General features: G+C 41.6%; 2 protein-coding genes across 3 annotated transcripts in view; both read left to right on the plus strand.

The window, feature by feature from the left end:
* The first annotated feature begins 2081 nt into the window (after positions 1-2081).
* On the plus strand, positions 2082-4698 carry LOC146480573 (uncharacterized). Its single transcript, XM_085109341.1, has 2 exons — positions 2082-2250; positions 3312-4698. Exons 1-2 carry the CDS (start codon positions 2161-2163, stop codon positions 3765-3767), a joined length of 546 nt encoding a protein of 181 aa, XP_084965467.1. The 5' UTR covers positions 2082-2160; the 3' UTR covers positions 3768-4698.
* Positions 4699-6282: 1584 nt separating this feature from the next.
* The window catches only part of LOC146480574 (uncharacterized), a 49088-nt gene continuing 39774 nt past the window's right edge, over positions 6283-15596 (plus strand). The window contains exons 1-2 of one of the 2 annotated variants that reach the window (XM_085109807.1): positions 6313-6434; positions 7581-8228. In XM_085109807.1, the coding sequence (XP_084965933.1) occupies positions 7588-8040 (453 nt within the window). In that variant the 5' untranslated portion in view covers positions 6313-6434; positions 7581-7587 and the 3' untranslated portion in view covers positions 8041-8228. Of the gene's footprint in view, positions 6435-7580; positions 8229-15596 lie in introns of those variants that run through there. The other variant, XM_085109805.1, reaches the window with a different exon arrangement.

The following is a 15596-nucleotide window of genomic DNA, read 5'->3' on the forward strand; positions in this document are numbered from 1 at the left end:
CTTCAAATTCGGCTTCAGATTTTAGGTTTCACCCCGCATCCAGCCAAACCTATGTTTGTTGATCGGAATTCGGGGTAGGTTGGAGTAAATTGCTTTCGTTAGAATAGAGAGACAACTTACAGAGCCAAAAAAAAGCAACACTCCTTTGGTCTGGAAAAGTAAGTTTTTCTAATTATCGAATAGAATACACTAGTTGCGAATTAAGAATTGCCCCCAAAAAAATAAACTTGAGTCGTGCTGAAATTTGATTCTCGCAGGATTCTCGCTACATTTTGGACAGATGGGCGAATTTGATCCGCTCGCAAGGACATCTACTTGTTTGCGTAAGATTGTTTAGTTATAAAACTGCAGAGAAAACGAAAAGCTTTCCTTAATGAAAAATTTATTCAGATGAACCTTTGCTTACGCCTGAGAAGGGAATACGTCCAAATTTCGCTTTGAAGTATGCAACAAGGAACCGGTTCGAAAGAATTACGTGTCAATTATGAAGCTAATTTATTGGCCCGTGAGGCGCACGTTTTACACAAGTTTCGCGTAAAGTTGCTGGGAATACGAGGAATCTGTCAATTAGAATAGTATTACAGTACAAATTCATAATCAAACCTGCAATATATTTTTTGTGGAGTCCCAGAGGTGCTCAAACATTTGCAAGAAAGCTAAATCCGCACCAGTGATTTCCATTGTCGAGCGTTCCTTGGAAGTTCTTCTTTCGATTTACCGATTCATAAAGGTTTGCCGTTTCCTTCAACTTAAACTACACTAGTTCAGTTCATCTTATTAATCCGGGAGTCCCGGGTGTGTGTGTGTGTTTTTATTTTTATTTTTTTTTTCCGATAACGGAGATGCCCGTACAAATACCTGCGTTCTTGAGAAACTGTGGGCTCAGGCTAAATTGTCACGTGACTCACATGACGGTTGCCGCATGTTTGTTCGAACGATTGCACAAGCTCGAATCCGGTCAGTTTATCGCCGCTTTATAAGTGTTTTTTCGAGCCATTTTCCTCTTCAGAAGCCCCCAGTCTGACATCATTGAGCAGGAATGAGGGTAGAGTCAGGTCTCTGAAAGAAAGCAGAGCCGAGAGGTTGTTTCATGTTGACTGAGTCGCCAAATATGCTGTGTAGCAGACATGGAGGCCCACGAGTGAAGTTGTCTCTCTGGCCGTTTTGCGGATAGATTCCAGAACCTTCCAAGGCAATATAAGCGAGTTTGGAGTAGTGAAAATTTCAATGGATTAGATATTTTGTTGTAGTAGTACTGGGTGGCTCGACACTATGAAATGCAAAGAAGAGGAGTTCTACGCTCGCACTATTGCTGAATTACCCAGAATTCTTTTCGCGCGTGAACAAGGCAACTTGAGATACGCAAGACTGGCTCTGATAAAATGGCTTTAGTATAGCCCGCGGAAAACGTTGAGAGGAAAGCTTTCAGTTAGATAGCAAGGTCTCACCTTGAGGTTTGCTGTAAATGTAGACTTCTAGTTTTCGAAAAAATATTTCGACAAAAAATTGACGATAAATAAGTGTAATTTTTGGTGTTGTTCTTTGGCCGAAAACATGTCATTTTGGACTTTGTTACCAAACAAACGACGAAATGCAGCGAAAACCAGGAGGTGTAGTTCATTTGCGTAATTAGTGAGCTAACGAGTGAGTGATACGTAACACACCTGCATAAGAATCCTCACTAAAACTCGTTCCTATGCATTGCATATCCACGAGTTAAAATTGACATCAGATGTAACACGCGCACGTTTTTGTGCGAAAACATTAAGCCACTTCCGTTTGTATTTTTTCCATGTTTTCATAAAAAAAATCGACGGCAGTTTTCTATGGTCTATACATGACAGTGTAACGCCTTGAGTTTTGACCATTTTTTGACGTTATTTTATAATGTATGAGTAGAAAATTGCCGCCGATTTGTTAATTGCAAAACAGTGACTCTGGCTAGTCTCTAGACTCTTTCGACTTGCGCCGGTCACAGCACTCAATGACGTCACTCGCGCATTGCGTCTGTAATGTAGTCACAAACTCTGCTCCACCAATCAAAACGCAAGTTTTACCATGTTAATTGTATAATATCAAACACAATGTCGCTGAGAGCGAGGCCGCTTTGTCGAACTCCAAATTTCCTTTTTAATAGTTGATCTTGCTCGGCTACATAACATGGGAACGAGCGAAAGCAAGCAAGTTAGTCACTCGAAGCGGAGGCCTACGACTTCCTCGGGGTTTCTTGGAAGGGACAGGATGGTCAGGGTAAGGAAAGCATTACTCTGTTACTACAAAATTGTGAAGTTCGCTCGTTTGCATGTAACAACCTTCGACTACGATAGCGGAGCAACTAGGCTTTGAACTGGGTTCCTTATAAACCTTGCACGCCTTCGAACGACCTCATAAAGTTCCTCGGAAAGATTGTTCTGTAACTTTGTTTCAGCAATCATCTGATATGTTCAGTTGGAAACTATACACTTTCTAGCCGGACCATGACAAATCAGGTGTGCCAGTACAATCACTAGCGTCCGTCAAACGATGTTTACTGCCAGCTTTCGGAGGTTCGTCGTTTTACTTGTTTCGGAGAAAACTAAGTGGTTTGTTGTCCTTGCATTTTCCTCGAAATCGTACCTGGAGTTTTAAGCGGGCTAATTAAAGACGAAAAATTAATATCAGTTTTCAGTAGGGGTGAGAAAAAATGTCTGTAAAGCGGGTTCCATATCGCTTTCATTTATATTCCGGTTTTTCTCGGAAATTAACCGACATAGCAAAGTAGTTAAACTACATTCGTCGTTTGCAGTAATCAAACTGATGATATAACTTCAGCTGTAATCTGACCATTTTTGCAGCGTTCTTGTTCACTATAAGTCTTAATCAAACGGCAAACGCAACATACACAGTAGCTGTGTCGTGTCGCAACGATTTGTTTTAAGGCGGTCAAACGCAAAACATGTTATTTTGAAAAGCAACGGTGCTTGAAAAAGCCCCGCGTGGCGCTTTCGCAAACGGAAGCCTTTCTTCCTCGAAATTAAGTGACCCTCAGTTACGAAGCGTCTTCTCGTCATCTTCTCATCGGATTATCCCTTATGCTGGGTTGCCTAAATTTTCCTTTAGAATTTTGCGATAGGCTCGTTCGAGTAATGGTGCTCTCCCGCAGTTTCTATCCTCTAATTTAATGTGCGAGATAAGGAAGATCTTATTTACATGAGGAACACACACTGTTCTAGTAAGAAAGACATCCATGAACATATGAAGAAGTGAAAAGATCTTAATAGAAGAAGGAGGTGGGAAAAAATTATTTTTTCTTATTTAATGATCCATTGCAGCATTATTCTGATGTGATAGAATTAGAAGAAATCAGCAAAGTAGCTATTGGACGAGAGGAAGTCAGTCGATGTGGAAATGAAGGAAGAGCCGGGAGACGTTACAAGGACAACGAAATCACTTATGAAGAATACGAGTCGATTGAAACAACAAGAAAAATTCTTCGCGCTGCAAGGGCATTCATACCAGATGCTCAGGAAGATGGAGCTGACATGAAGAATGCTGCTTTCATCCTGTCTATACCGGGCAGAGATTTTGTGATCAAGGCCGGGAAGGGAGACTGGGAATACGTCTTCGAGGAAGAGGCAGATGGCGTAATATATGGTCGATGCGTACGGCAACATTGGTTACGTTACATGTATAACAAGGCTACGAATGCCTTTGATCGCCTTTTCTCCTTTGTGTCCAAGCATTTGCCAATAAGTGGCTCTAAAGGTCCTCCGGCCCTGACCGATTGAAAACTCAGCTAGGTTAAGTTTGTGCTGTTCACCCTCTTATATTAATTAGAGCCATGATATAGTGATTTGAGGAAATTTATGGCTTTAGCGTAGTATGACGCACTATTACACATACAAAGCACAAACTGTTTAGCCGGTAGAAGCGTATGTAGTTTCATTTAACAATATTATGTGTCACACGAAGTCTTCGGCTTGATATATCAGGGACACCCAACTAACCTAACCATTTCAGCAATATGCTTTAATGTCCTTCCCTGTGTTTCCAGATCATTTTTCTCCCCTTTGAAACACAAATAATACAGATGCTTTTACTGAAAATTTAACTTGCAGACAAATTGAGGGAACGGAATCTTCTTCAGTCCTCTAATTTACTATTTACTAGCTGTCGGTTGGCTTTAGGAAAATGCCAGCTGACCTTTCTTTAGCATTCTTATCGACATACTCGGGAGGAATTACTTTTCCAGTACTAGTGTTACGAAATTTTGAGCTGACATTTTTCCATAGAAAACTTTAGATTTTCTTTATAACTAAAACCGAATTTCGGAGGCGTTAAAGGCCTTCCGAACATATCTCCACCGAAATGAACCCTGATATATTAAAACATTCAAATTTGTGGTTGTAGTCTTTATTCTACATAGGCGACATTCAAGAATGTGTTCTTTTGTATTCAGTTATCGGATGGGTTTAAGCAACAGCCTTTTCCTATTTAATTCTACACAATAGTTGAGTTATGTTCTAGTGCGTGTTGCTTCAGTCTGAAACCGCCGTTGTAATCTTCAAAATTGTCATTAGCAGTGCGAAAACTGTTGTATTTTGAGTTTCAGGAAGTAGTCTAGTTCAGTATAATTATAATGGTCTTCAGTATACCTTGTGAACTTTGAAGTGTCCCGGAAAAATGTGGTTGTTGTAAGTATACTTCACAACGTGAAAAGTCGTGTGTCGCGGTCCTGAAATTCTTCGGCGATATATGCTCCCGTATTCGTGAAGTAAACGAATATATTCGGAGGTGGCGTGCTCCCTAATACGTGACGCGCCCAATGAAAGTCAGGATCCGTATTTTCCCTGATTCGGACTTTGTTCTTGTTAAGGAAATTCGGAGCCTTGAAATCAGTCTCCAGTTTGTCCCGTTTCGCCAAGAACAAGGGGATGTCAGATCGAGAACCCTCTATCGAATGTTAGTTCTTGTCATGTAAATCCACTGCGTTGTCCGTGTAAAACAGTCGGTGAGTTCGACACCACTGAACTTCATCGCTAGTTATCCCATGCTACTTTAACATTGGGGTTTAGTGAACAGGATACCCAACAGTTCTTGAGTACCAGTGTTTTTCCTGCTTTCTTTTACTTTTTTTTTTTTCGCAGAAACGTGATACAAAGGTCTCTGGTATCTCCATCATTTCCGTTCTTTATAGTGAAGTAACGTTAAAAAAAAATAAATGAAGGACTGGGAACATGACCGTCTTATGACGAACTTTGGCCTGGTTTTTCAGTTTGCTCAAAAAGCTACCTGCAAATTTCGAAGCACATTGCACAGTCTTGAAAAGCCGTTTCGTTATAACACCCATTTTGGGTGTGAAATGCAAATTTCAACAACGTTCAGTCGTGGCAACTTGTTGACTCAAGTTGCCCCGACCCATAATATCACCCCACTGCAAAATAAGAGCTTGGTTTTTTTTTTATTAGGCTAACAGGGTTTATTCCAAAAACTAAAAGAATTTAATAGGGCGCGATCCATTCAACCAAAATTTCCGGAAACTCCGCTACGGAATCAAATGGAACGGCAATTTTCGAAAAGGTCATTTCGAAAAATTTGGACAACCTTGTCCTACTTCCCGGAAATTTGGAAATACCTGGAATTTTCTGTTCCACTGGGGATTTCATTTCCGGATTAAAAACTCGCGCAACCTGGCACTTTCTATTCCAGCATTGATCGGCGTTGTTTACAAAATGCAGTGTGCTTCTCCAATTGATCAGTTGACGGGTGAGTCGAAAACAAAGAAGAATGACTACCAGCCGGGAGGAAAGCCGGACCCGAGGAAGCGGCGGAAATCGAGCCTAGTAAAAAACCCGCAATCGCATCGATACTATTTATTGCATGTATTTTAAATCTAAAATATAGTTGGTCGAAAATTCTGTGTCTAACACTATGAAAAAGAACTTAAAATTCTATCGATTCTTTAAAAGAACAGAATCATCCGTCGAGGTCGCGTACGATTACTGGCCCTTTGAAGTGGAAAATACCGTCCCATTAGAAAAAGGCCCATGCATTGTGTCAGCTGTTTACGCTCTGATCTTTTTGATTGACAACTGAATGTGAGACTGGGCAGGGCTAGCTTTCCACGCAGTCGTTTTTAGGAAACTCGTATTACCTCCTCCCCACAACGGAGGTAGTACAAATCCCCTAAAAACGACTGCGTGGGAGGCTAGGCCAGAGCAGGCCCTGTTGTACCGGAATTTCCTGTTTATTAAGTGAATGCCGTAGGTCGAGAGCGAGGCTGCATTAATGAATAAATGAATTATTAATGAATTTTTGTCGACCAAATTTCCTTTTTAGTAGTTGATCTTCCTTGGCTACATAACATGGGATCGAACGAGAGCAAGCCAGTTAGTTACTCAAAGCGAAAGCCTACGACTTCCTCGGGGTTTCTTGGAAGGGACAGGATGGTCACTGTAAGGGATGCATTTCTCTGTTACTAAAAGATTGTGAAGTTCGAGGGTCGCTTACATGTGCTAGGCTTTGAATTGCGTTCCTTATAAGCCCTGCACGCCTTCTATCGGTCTCATAAAGTTCCTCCAAATGTCGTTCTGTAACTTTGCTTTTGCACTCATTTGATATGTTCAGGTTGCGGACTGGCATACAATCTTGACAAGCTGGTGTTGGTTTGCCGATAACCAGCGTCCGTAAAACGACGTTTACCGTCGGTCGTCTGTGGGAACTCTTCGATCATTTGTTTCGTTATATTGTTCTTATTAACTGGTGTTTGTATGAAGCAGGCTGTTGGGAGAGAAAAAATGTTATCAAATTTCATTCGGGGCAAGAAAAACTGACAGAAAAGCAGGACTTCCTTTGCCCTGTAATTTCTATTTCGGTTTTTCTCAGAAACCGACATATCAGAGTTAAGTTAAACTTCAATCGTTGTTTAATTCCAGATGTTTACTGTTAGCCTTGGAAGCTCTTCAATCATTTGTTTCGAAGAAAACTGGTTCTCTACGCCAAAATATTAATATCAGTTTTCAGTTGGGGCAAGAACAACTGCTTGTAAAGCGGGATTCCATTTTCCGTCTTTAACTCTTTAATGTATTCAATTTTTCCCGGAAACCGACACAGCAGAGTAGTTAAACTTCAATCGTCGTTTAAGTCCCGATCAAAGCGGAAACGCAGCATACGCAGTAGCTGTGTGGTTTATACACCGAACCGTTCCAGGGCTAGCCAAACACACGAACATATGTTACTTTGAAAAACAGCAAAAAGGCTTTGTTCGCAGTTGTTCAGCAAATCATAGTGAAGTCTTTCTTCTTAGAAATTAAGCCAGCCTCAGTTACCGAGCGTCCTCTTAGCTTGCTATCTTCTGATCGAGATATTCTTTACAGGGTTGCCTAGATTTTCCTCAGGAGTTTTTCAATAGGCTCGTTCGACTACTGGCGGTGTTTTCCAGTTTTTGCCTCCTGACGGGCGAGATAATGAAGATCTTATTTTGCATGAGGAGCACACTACTGAAAGGCATCAGTACATGAGCATTTGTAGACGAGAACAGATCTTAATAAAAAGAAATAGGTGGGCAAAGACATAATCTCTTATTTATTGATCCATTGCAGCATTACTATGATGCAATATCAAAAGGTAAGGGAAATCAGCAAAGTAGCTATGGGAAAAGTTGAAGTCAGACGATGCGGGAATGAAGGAAGCGCTTGGAGACGTTACGAGGACAACGCAATCACCTATGAAGAATACAAGGCGATCGAAACAACAAGAAGAATTCTTCGTGCTGCCAGGTCATTCATACCAGGTGCTCAGGAAGATGAAGCTGACATGAGGGACGCTGCTTTCATCCTGTCCATAGTGGGCAGAGATTTTGTCATCAAGGCCGGTGATGGAGACTGGGAATATGTCTTCGAGGAAGATGTATATGGTGTAATATATGGTCGATGCGTACGGCAAACGTTTCCCCGTTACATATATAATAAGGCCACCAATACTATTGGTCGCTTTTTCTCGTTTGTGGGCAATTTGTTGTCACTAGGTGGCTCTGGAGGGTTGCTGTCTCTGACCGGATGAAAACCCATCATGGCTTAGTCTTATTGGTCACCATCTTAGAGAATAGCGTTCGAGTAAAACGATGAGTAAGCGGTAGAACATAATTGTTTGTTTCAATTGACACTGACATTAGTAAAAAAAAAACCTCATATTGAGTTGTTGTTTATAGTTTACATCTAAGCGTTTGTAGTAAAAGTGTGTCACACGAATTGAAGTCTTTGGTTTGATATATCAGGGGCACCCAACGAAACCATCTCAGCAAAATACTAAAATGTCGTCCCTATGTTTCCAGATTGTTTTGTACCCTTTAACTTTAACTTGCAGAACGTTTTAGGGAATGGAATTTCAGTTATTCCTCGAATTTACTAGCTATCGCACTGCAAAAATAGTTGAGTTGAAACGCCCCCCCCCCCCCCCCCTTAAATTGAGTAGAACGTTGCATCAGGGCAGGGCTAGCCTGCAAAGCAATCGTTTTCACAACGGAGAAATAAGGAGCTTAAGCAACGGCGACGGCAACGGCAACGCCGCAAAACAATAGGTTTAATAAGCAAAAACAATCGCTCTGCGCGTTCGTTTTACATTTTGGTACATTTCTATACCGTCCTCTGCAAAACAAAAACGTCAAATGACCACATGTAAGGCTCTGTGGAGAACGTGAACGCACGACAGTCCTACAACTACCTCGGGCTTTCTTGGAAGGAACAGGATGGTCAGAGTAAGGAATGCATTTTTCTGTTACTAAGAAATTGTGAAGTTCGCTCCAGTTTGCATGTTTATAGCGAGGTATCTAGGCTTTGAACTGCGTTCCTTATAAGCTTTACACGTCTTCGAGCGGCCTCATGAAGTTCCTCGGAAAGATTGTTCTGCAACTTTGTTTTGGTAATCATCTGACATGTTCAAGTTGCAAACTATACATACCCGAATGGATCATGATAAATGTAGGTGTGCCAACATAATATTTGGCGTCTGTCAAACGATGTTTACTGTCCGCTTTGGGGGGTTCGTTGATTCACTTGTTTCGGAGAAAACTCAGTGGTTTGTTGTCCTTACATTTTCCTCGAGATCTTACCTGGTGTTCGTATTAATCGGGATAATTACAAAGAAAAAAAAAAAATAATATCAGTTTTCAGTGGGGGCAAGAAAAACTGTCTGTTTAGCGGGATTCCATCTCGCTTTAATTTATATTCCGGTTTTTCTCGGAAATTAACCGACATAGCAAAGTGGTTAGGCTACATTCGTCGTTTTGCAGTAATCAAAGTGATGATTTAACTTCAGCTGTAATCTGACCATTTTTTGCAGCGTTCCTGTTCACTTTAAGTTTTAATCAGTCAAACAAACGCAACATACACATTAGCTGCTGTATGGTGTTTGTTGTATTTGACCAACCTCTTAAATGCTTGATAAACTCGACGATTACATGATAACATTCCTTGAGAGAGAATTCCGCTACTCACGACGTACAAGATAAATTCCGCTACATTTAGAAGTAATAGTTCCAGAGTTCCCTCGAGAGTCACATTCAAAATAAGAATCTCTCCGAGAAATCTGATTATAAATGATCACGTGCGAATTTGACTAGTTCCAGTTCCTACTCGTTCTCAACACACTCCCCCCTGATTGACGGGGTCAATCATCAGGCGAAACTGTAAAGATAACTCTTTAAACTCAGTCCAATGTTCAAAGTTTTAATCTGAAAGTTAAGACGCAGTAACCACAACTGGAATATCTTCATCTCTGACTACACAAATGTTCCTCGCTCTGTCACACTGGACAGCTCCCATATCAGCTGCTCCTTCATCAAACACATTAACTTCAAGAGGATAGAGCTTCTGAATTGGACGCTTGATGCGAATCCTGCGTAGAGATTTGTCTACTGTCGCCACTTCAGCGGAGCGAACAACGTCGTCTCTTCCTCGCAACAGCTTCTCTACTTTCCCCATTCTCAACTGCTGTCTAGGTGTTTTGTCTGCATATACGTGCACAAGGTCACCAATTTGAATCGTTCTTCTCGGTTCTCCTTTAAGTTTCTGATACTCTCTGATGCCAGTCAAGTATTCTTTCCTCCAACGATTTCTGAAGTGGGTGAGGAGACTCTCCAAATATTGTTCCCCTCGGGCTAGAGTGCTCGACCAATTACGAGATGAGAAGGTGTTAGTGGAGCTTCTGACAACTCATTGTAAACGTAGGTTAACGGCCTGGAATTTAACACTCCTTCAGTTTCAATCAGGGCTGATTCCAGTTTTTCATAACTAAGCTTTGCATTTCCTAGTACTTTCTTCAGGACACCTTTTCACAAGTTTGACGCAGATTTCGAAAAACCCGCCCCACCAGCTCGCAGTGGGCACATTAAAATTCCAGTCAATGTTCTTGTTAAGAACGAACTTCTAAACTTCTGAATCTTTGAAAGTTTTCCCGTTATCTGAGATGAACAGGTTGGGTATCCCTCGTCTTCCAAAGAGACGTTGAAGCACTCTTAGAAATGACGTGGCGGTCAAATCCGGTGTGAGTTCAAGGTGCACTGCTCTGGTACTTGCACATGTAAACTGAGCAATGTAACACTTGAACATGTCTCCCTTGGACTGGTAGATATTCTTAACATAAAGGGGTTCTCCAAAGTCTACACCAACTTTGGAGAAGGCCAGATCATCTGAGACTCAAATTGAAGGTAATGGCGGAGAAGGTGGGCTACTGAAAGCTCTCCCTTGTATCTTCTTACATGTAATGCACTTAGAGAGTACATCCTTGACAGCTTGTCGTCCTTTGATTATCCAGAACTGTGACCGAGTTTCAGTGAGAGTTTCTCTAACCCCATTGTGTTTCACGTTTTTATGACTTTGTGCAATTACTAATTTTGTGAACTAGTAAGTAAGTAAGTGAACTTTATTTAGACAGGGTGGCCCAATCAGCTACGGGGCTGTTATCCTGAGGGGCCCTGTATACACCTAAAATAATTATTATTATGGTATGAGAAAAAAATTACAATATATATGACTCAAACACTTTTGGGTTAAAATATCATAGGATAGAAAAAATAAATAAAAACATTTGCACACTAAGAAAAAAATCTATGCAAAAACGTGTTTCATCATTAGTCGCTTAAAAGCCTCCAAGGACGCTGCCCGTTTGTATGTTTCAGGTAACGAATTAAATAAAATCGCTCCGGAGTATCTAAAAGTTCTCTTCCCGAGGCTAAGTTTGGGTCTTGAAGGATGAATGTCTTCACGCCGACGTGTATTGTAACTATGGAAACTGTGGTTTCTATTAAAATAATCAGAAAGATACTGAGGCACTAAATCATTAAGACATTTGAAGACTAAGATAGATTTGTTCCTTTTCCTGATAGTTTCTAAGTTAGGCCATCCTAGTGTCTTGAGAGCTTCGCTGGTGTTATCTCGTCTGACAATTATACGTGCAGCTCGATTTTGTAGGCGCTGTAATCTACTCTTGCACTCAACAGACAATTCACCCCAGACCGTGTCGGTGTAGCACAGGACTGGTAACACGAGACAGTTGTATACGCATTTCGCTGCCTTAAGCGTTAAACATGATCGGATGCGGCCGAGTAGACCCAAGCGTTTGTTAACCTTGGTAAACACTTTACTAACATGCTCTTTCCATGAGAGGCATTCGTTTAAGGGTGACCCCTAGGTAGCAAAAATTTCTCACCCTTTCGATGTCCCTGCCATGAAGCTGGGTCTTAAAAGAGTTTCTGTTTAGTACCAAAGAGCATACATTTGGTCTTCGTGAGATTTAGAACAAGCTTGCTGTTTTTCATCCACTGTTCAACTCTTTGGAGGTCTCCTTGGATTTCCGTCATGATGCAGTCTGACTCCGAGCCAGTGGTATATATGACGGTATCATCTGCATACATGCTGATAGTGGATCGCAGTAAGCACTGTGGGAGGTCGTTGATGTAAAGCACAAAGAGTAAGGGGCCTGATAGTGAACCCTGAGGTACATCATAATCCAAGGAAAGGCTAGATGATAGTTCTTTCCCAAATTTTACTCTCTGTGAGCGGGTGCAGAGATAATCCAGGAACCAGTTATAGCTTGGGCCTCGAACTCCACAGTGTTCTAATTTATGGAGAAGGCACTTGTGATCGACGAGGTCGAAGGCCTTTTTTAGGTTAATAAATACAGCCCCTGTCATTTCCTGTTTGTCCATGCGTTCCAGAATGAAGTCTGTAAGATACGTAACAGCAGTTTGTGTAGAATGTTGTTTTCTGAAGCCTGACTGATGTTCTGATAGGACATTGTTTGTAGTTAGGAAGGAGACCAGTTGTACTTGAACCGTACGTTCCATTATCTTTGAGATAAGTGGAAGCACGGAGATCGGGCGGTAGTTGTTTAGATCATCTTTTTCCCCGGACTTGAAAATGGGCGTCACTTTGGCCTCCTTCCATTCCTGAGGGATAATACCCGTCAAGATTGTTAGATTTATGAGATACGCAATCGGTTTGGCTATTTCGGGTGCTGCGTCCTTTAGAACCCTAGCAGTGATTCCATCGAGACCGGTGGCTTTTGATGATTTTAGCTTGCACAGTTCCTGTTTGACAAACGTTGGGCTTACATCCTTTAGAGTAAAATCCCGGTCTACTCTAGGTGTAAATACTCTAGGTATCGGGGTGTGAGAAAAATGCTTACATAAACTACCAGCAATGGTTGTAAAGAACTTATTAAAGTTTGTTGCTGAGAGGTTCTCAGTTTCATTTGTAGTTTTTGATTTCCTTGGCAGGATCTGGCTGAGTGTTTTCCACATTTCTTTCGAGTCCTGTTCATCAGAGAGGCGAGTGGAGTAATATTTGTTTTTCTCTTTGCGGAGTTTCAGATTTACTGCATTACGCAATCTTTTCTATCTGCTCCAGTGAACCTCGTTGTTTGTTTTGATGGCCTTTTTGTGTTGGTATTCTCTCTCTCGCATCAGGTTCTTTATTTCGGGTGTTAGCCACGGCAATGACTTCCCGCGCACCCGGCGCGTGACAATTGGGGCATGTTTGTCAACTACAGTTAAAAACATATCTTCTGCTTTCTCGGTAACAGGATTGGAAACTTGGCTGAGTATGGGAGTGAAGAATTCTGAATCCTTCCCTTGCATCTCAATACTCCATCTTCATCTTTAAAGACTCCTAACTGTTCCCAAGTCGAACTTGATCTCTCCCTTTCATCAAGTTTCCCTTGAACGTCTTTGTACCAGAGAATTTTTGCGACATTCATTTCCTGTGAACTAACATTTGAATGCATTTCTGGAACTCTTTTAATCCGTCTGATGAACTTCAATACAAGGGCAGTTACTCTGATAAGCTTACTGAGACTGCTAAATCTCTCTGGTTAGACGACTTCAGAGATGTTTTCAGGGGCTTGAACCAATACGGTCATTACTTGTGAGATTCCATCTGCATCTTCTTTCTTCAATTTCTTTGTAGTTTCTTCTGAGAGGGTGCCTTCACTAACAGGAAAATTAGGTGGGCTTGGCCATTGATCCTCCTCCTTCTCTAGAAATGGTGCCTCTTTCCACCATAGATCATTGGAAACAAGATCGGGACTCTTGGCTCCTCGCGAGGCAATGTCACTTGGGTTAAGTGCAGAAGGGCAATATCTCCAATGTTTTTTACTCAACAGACTTCGAATCTTTGTTACTCGATTCGACACAAACTGCTTGAATTGTTTTGACTCTCCATTAATCCACCACCATACAATCTGAGAATCAATCCAATTGAACACAGAATCAATCTTGATGGTACAAGCCAATGCCTTGTACACAGCCGTCATCAGGTTTGCTAGAGTCAATGCTGCCATCAATTCCAATCTAGGAATTGTCTCTCCCTTCAAGGGTGCCACCCTAGTTTTAGAGGCTAACAGCTGGAATAGCTGACATTAGAGGTTGTCACCCGAATGTATATGTTTGCACCATAAGCAGTCTTACTCGCGTCTGCAAAACCGTGTAGTTGAATAGACTTGACATCTTCTGCTTCTATCCCAGCTAGGACACAGCGAGGTACACTAATCACTGAAACTCTCAACATGTCTTCTACTACTTCTTTCCACTTTAAACAGAGTTTTTCTGGCAGGGCCTCATCCCAGCCAGTCTTGAGCTGACATATCTCTTGAAACATACACTTCAAGGGCAACATAACTGGTGACAGCAAGCCTAATGGATCATAAAATCGAGCAGTGATGCTCAACAGTTTCTGCTTTGTCAGAGTTCCATCCAATGCTTGCGTAGCAAAGGTTGTAAGATCGAACTTGGAGCTGTCCTCTATCCTATCCCATGGAACTCCCATCACTTTGACAAGGTCTTCTTCGAGAACACTAGACTTTGTCACAGAAGGAATGGCTTCCGAAGGTGTCTGAGTTGATGATGACAGGTTAGCTTCCTCCGTCTCAATCAACTGATTAAGCTCTTCGCTGTTCGATGCCCATTTTCGCATGTTGAAACCTCCTTCTCTGAATCGCAACTTCAATTTTCTGTAAAGTTCGAAGCAGTCCTTTGATGAATCCTTTCCAGATGCAAAGCCATCCACATACAAAGCTCTTACAACAGTGTTCACAAAGTCTGGATCAATGTTCTCATACTTGCTTAAGTGATTTCTCAGGGTTACAATCAAAATGAACGGTGAACAGACAAGGCCAAACACTAGCCGTGTGAATCTAAGGATAATGACTTCGAGATTCAAGGAACTGATGTCACTTATCCACAAGAACCTTAACAAATTTCTCTGTTCAGGATTCACTTTAACATTTAAAAACGCTTTCTCCAAGTCACCAATCAATGCAACTCTGTGGAGACGAAATTGTAGGAGAATGTCAAAGATCAATGGTGTTAAGGCTGGACCAGGGAGCAGACAGTCATTTAGACTTGGTTCATTCTGAGATTTAGCGCTAGCATCATACACTACTCCTAGTTTGGTAGTGGTTCTGTCTTCCTTCAAGACTTCCTTATGAGGAATGTAATGCACAGTTCCTGGTATGACTTCTTGATCACGACTCTTGTCAACCAATTCTACAACACCAGAGTTCAGTTGGTCCTTGATGACGTCATCATACTGTTGTAGTATGTCAGGCGTGGACTTCAATCTTGCTAATGAGGAGCTGAGGTGTTTCTGTGCTACCAAGTAGTTGTCTGGAATTGTAGGGTGTTCTTCCTTAAAGGGAAGAGAAACTTCATAACGGCTACCATTGAACTTTACTTTGGTAAGATAATCTTCATAGAATTCTTTTTCTCTATTCTTCACTCCCAGAGTATTATAGTCCCAGAACTTGTTCAGTTCTTCTTTCAGAGAGACATCAACTGACTTTAAGTCTTCTTCAACTACTTGACACTCTGTCTTCATAACATGCGGCATGTTAACACTTGATGAGCTCTGCAATGCACCTGCTATGTTAATAGGACCACTAAAAATATAACCCAGCCTTGTACGAACCGCTACAGGTCCATGCGACTCCCCCCGTACCACATGGTTCTGGACAATGGACCAGTAATAATCAGCACCAATCATAATATCTACTTCAAGATCTTCATCGCCACGGGAATAGTCAGCAAGGGGTAAGCCTTGTAGATGAGGGTAATTTTGCTGTGC

This window comes from Pavona decussata, unplaced genomic scaffold (assembly GCF_977016875.1).
Source record: "Pavona decussata unplaced genomic scaffold, jaPavDecu1.1 SCAFFOLD_53, whole genome shotgun sequence".
Taxonomy (NCBI): domain Eukaryota; kingdom Metazoa; phylum Cnidaria; class Anthozoa; order Scleractinia; family Agariciidae; genus Pavona; species Pavona decussata.

Coding starts and splice junctions, on each gene's coding strand:
- LOC146480573 (XM_085109341.1), top strand. CDS start 2,161: ATGGGAACGAGCGAAAGCAAGCAAGTTAGTCACTCGAAGCGGAGGCCT. Junction 2,251..3,311: donor GAAGGGACAGGATGGTCAGG/GTAAGGAAAGCA, acceptor GATCCATTGCAG/CATTATTCTGATGTGATAGA.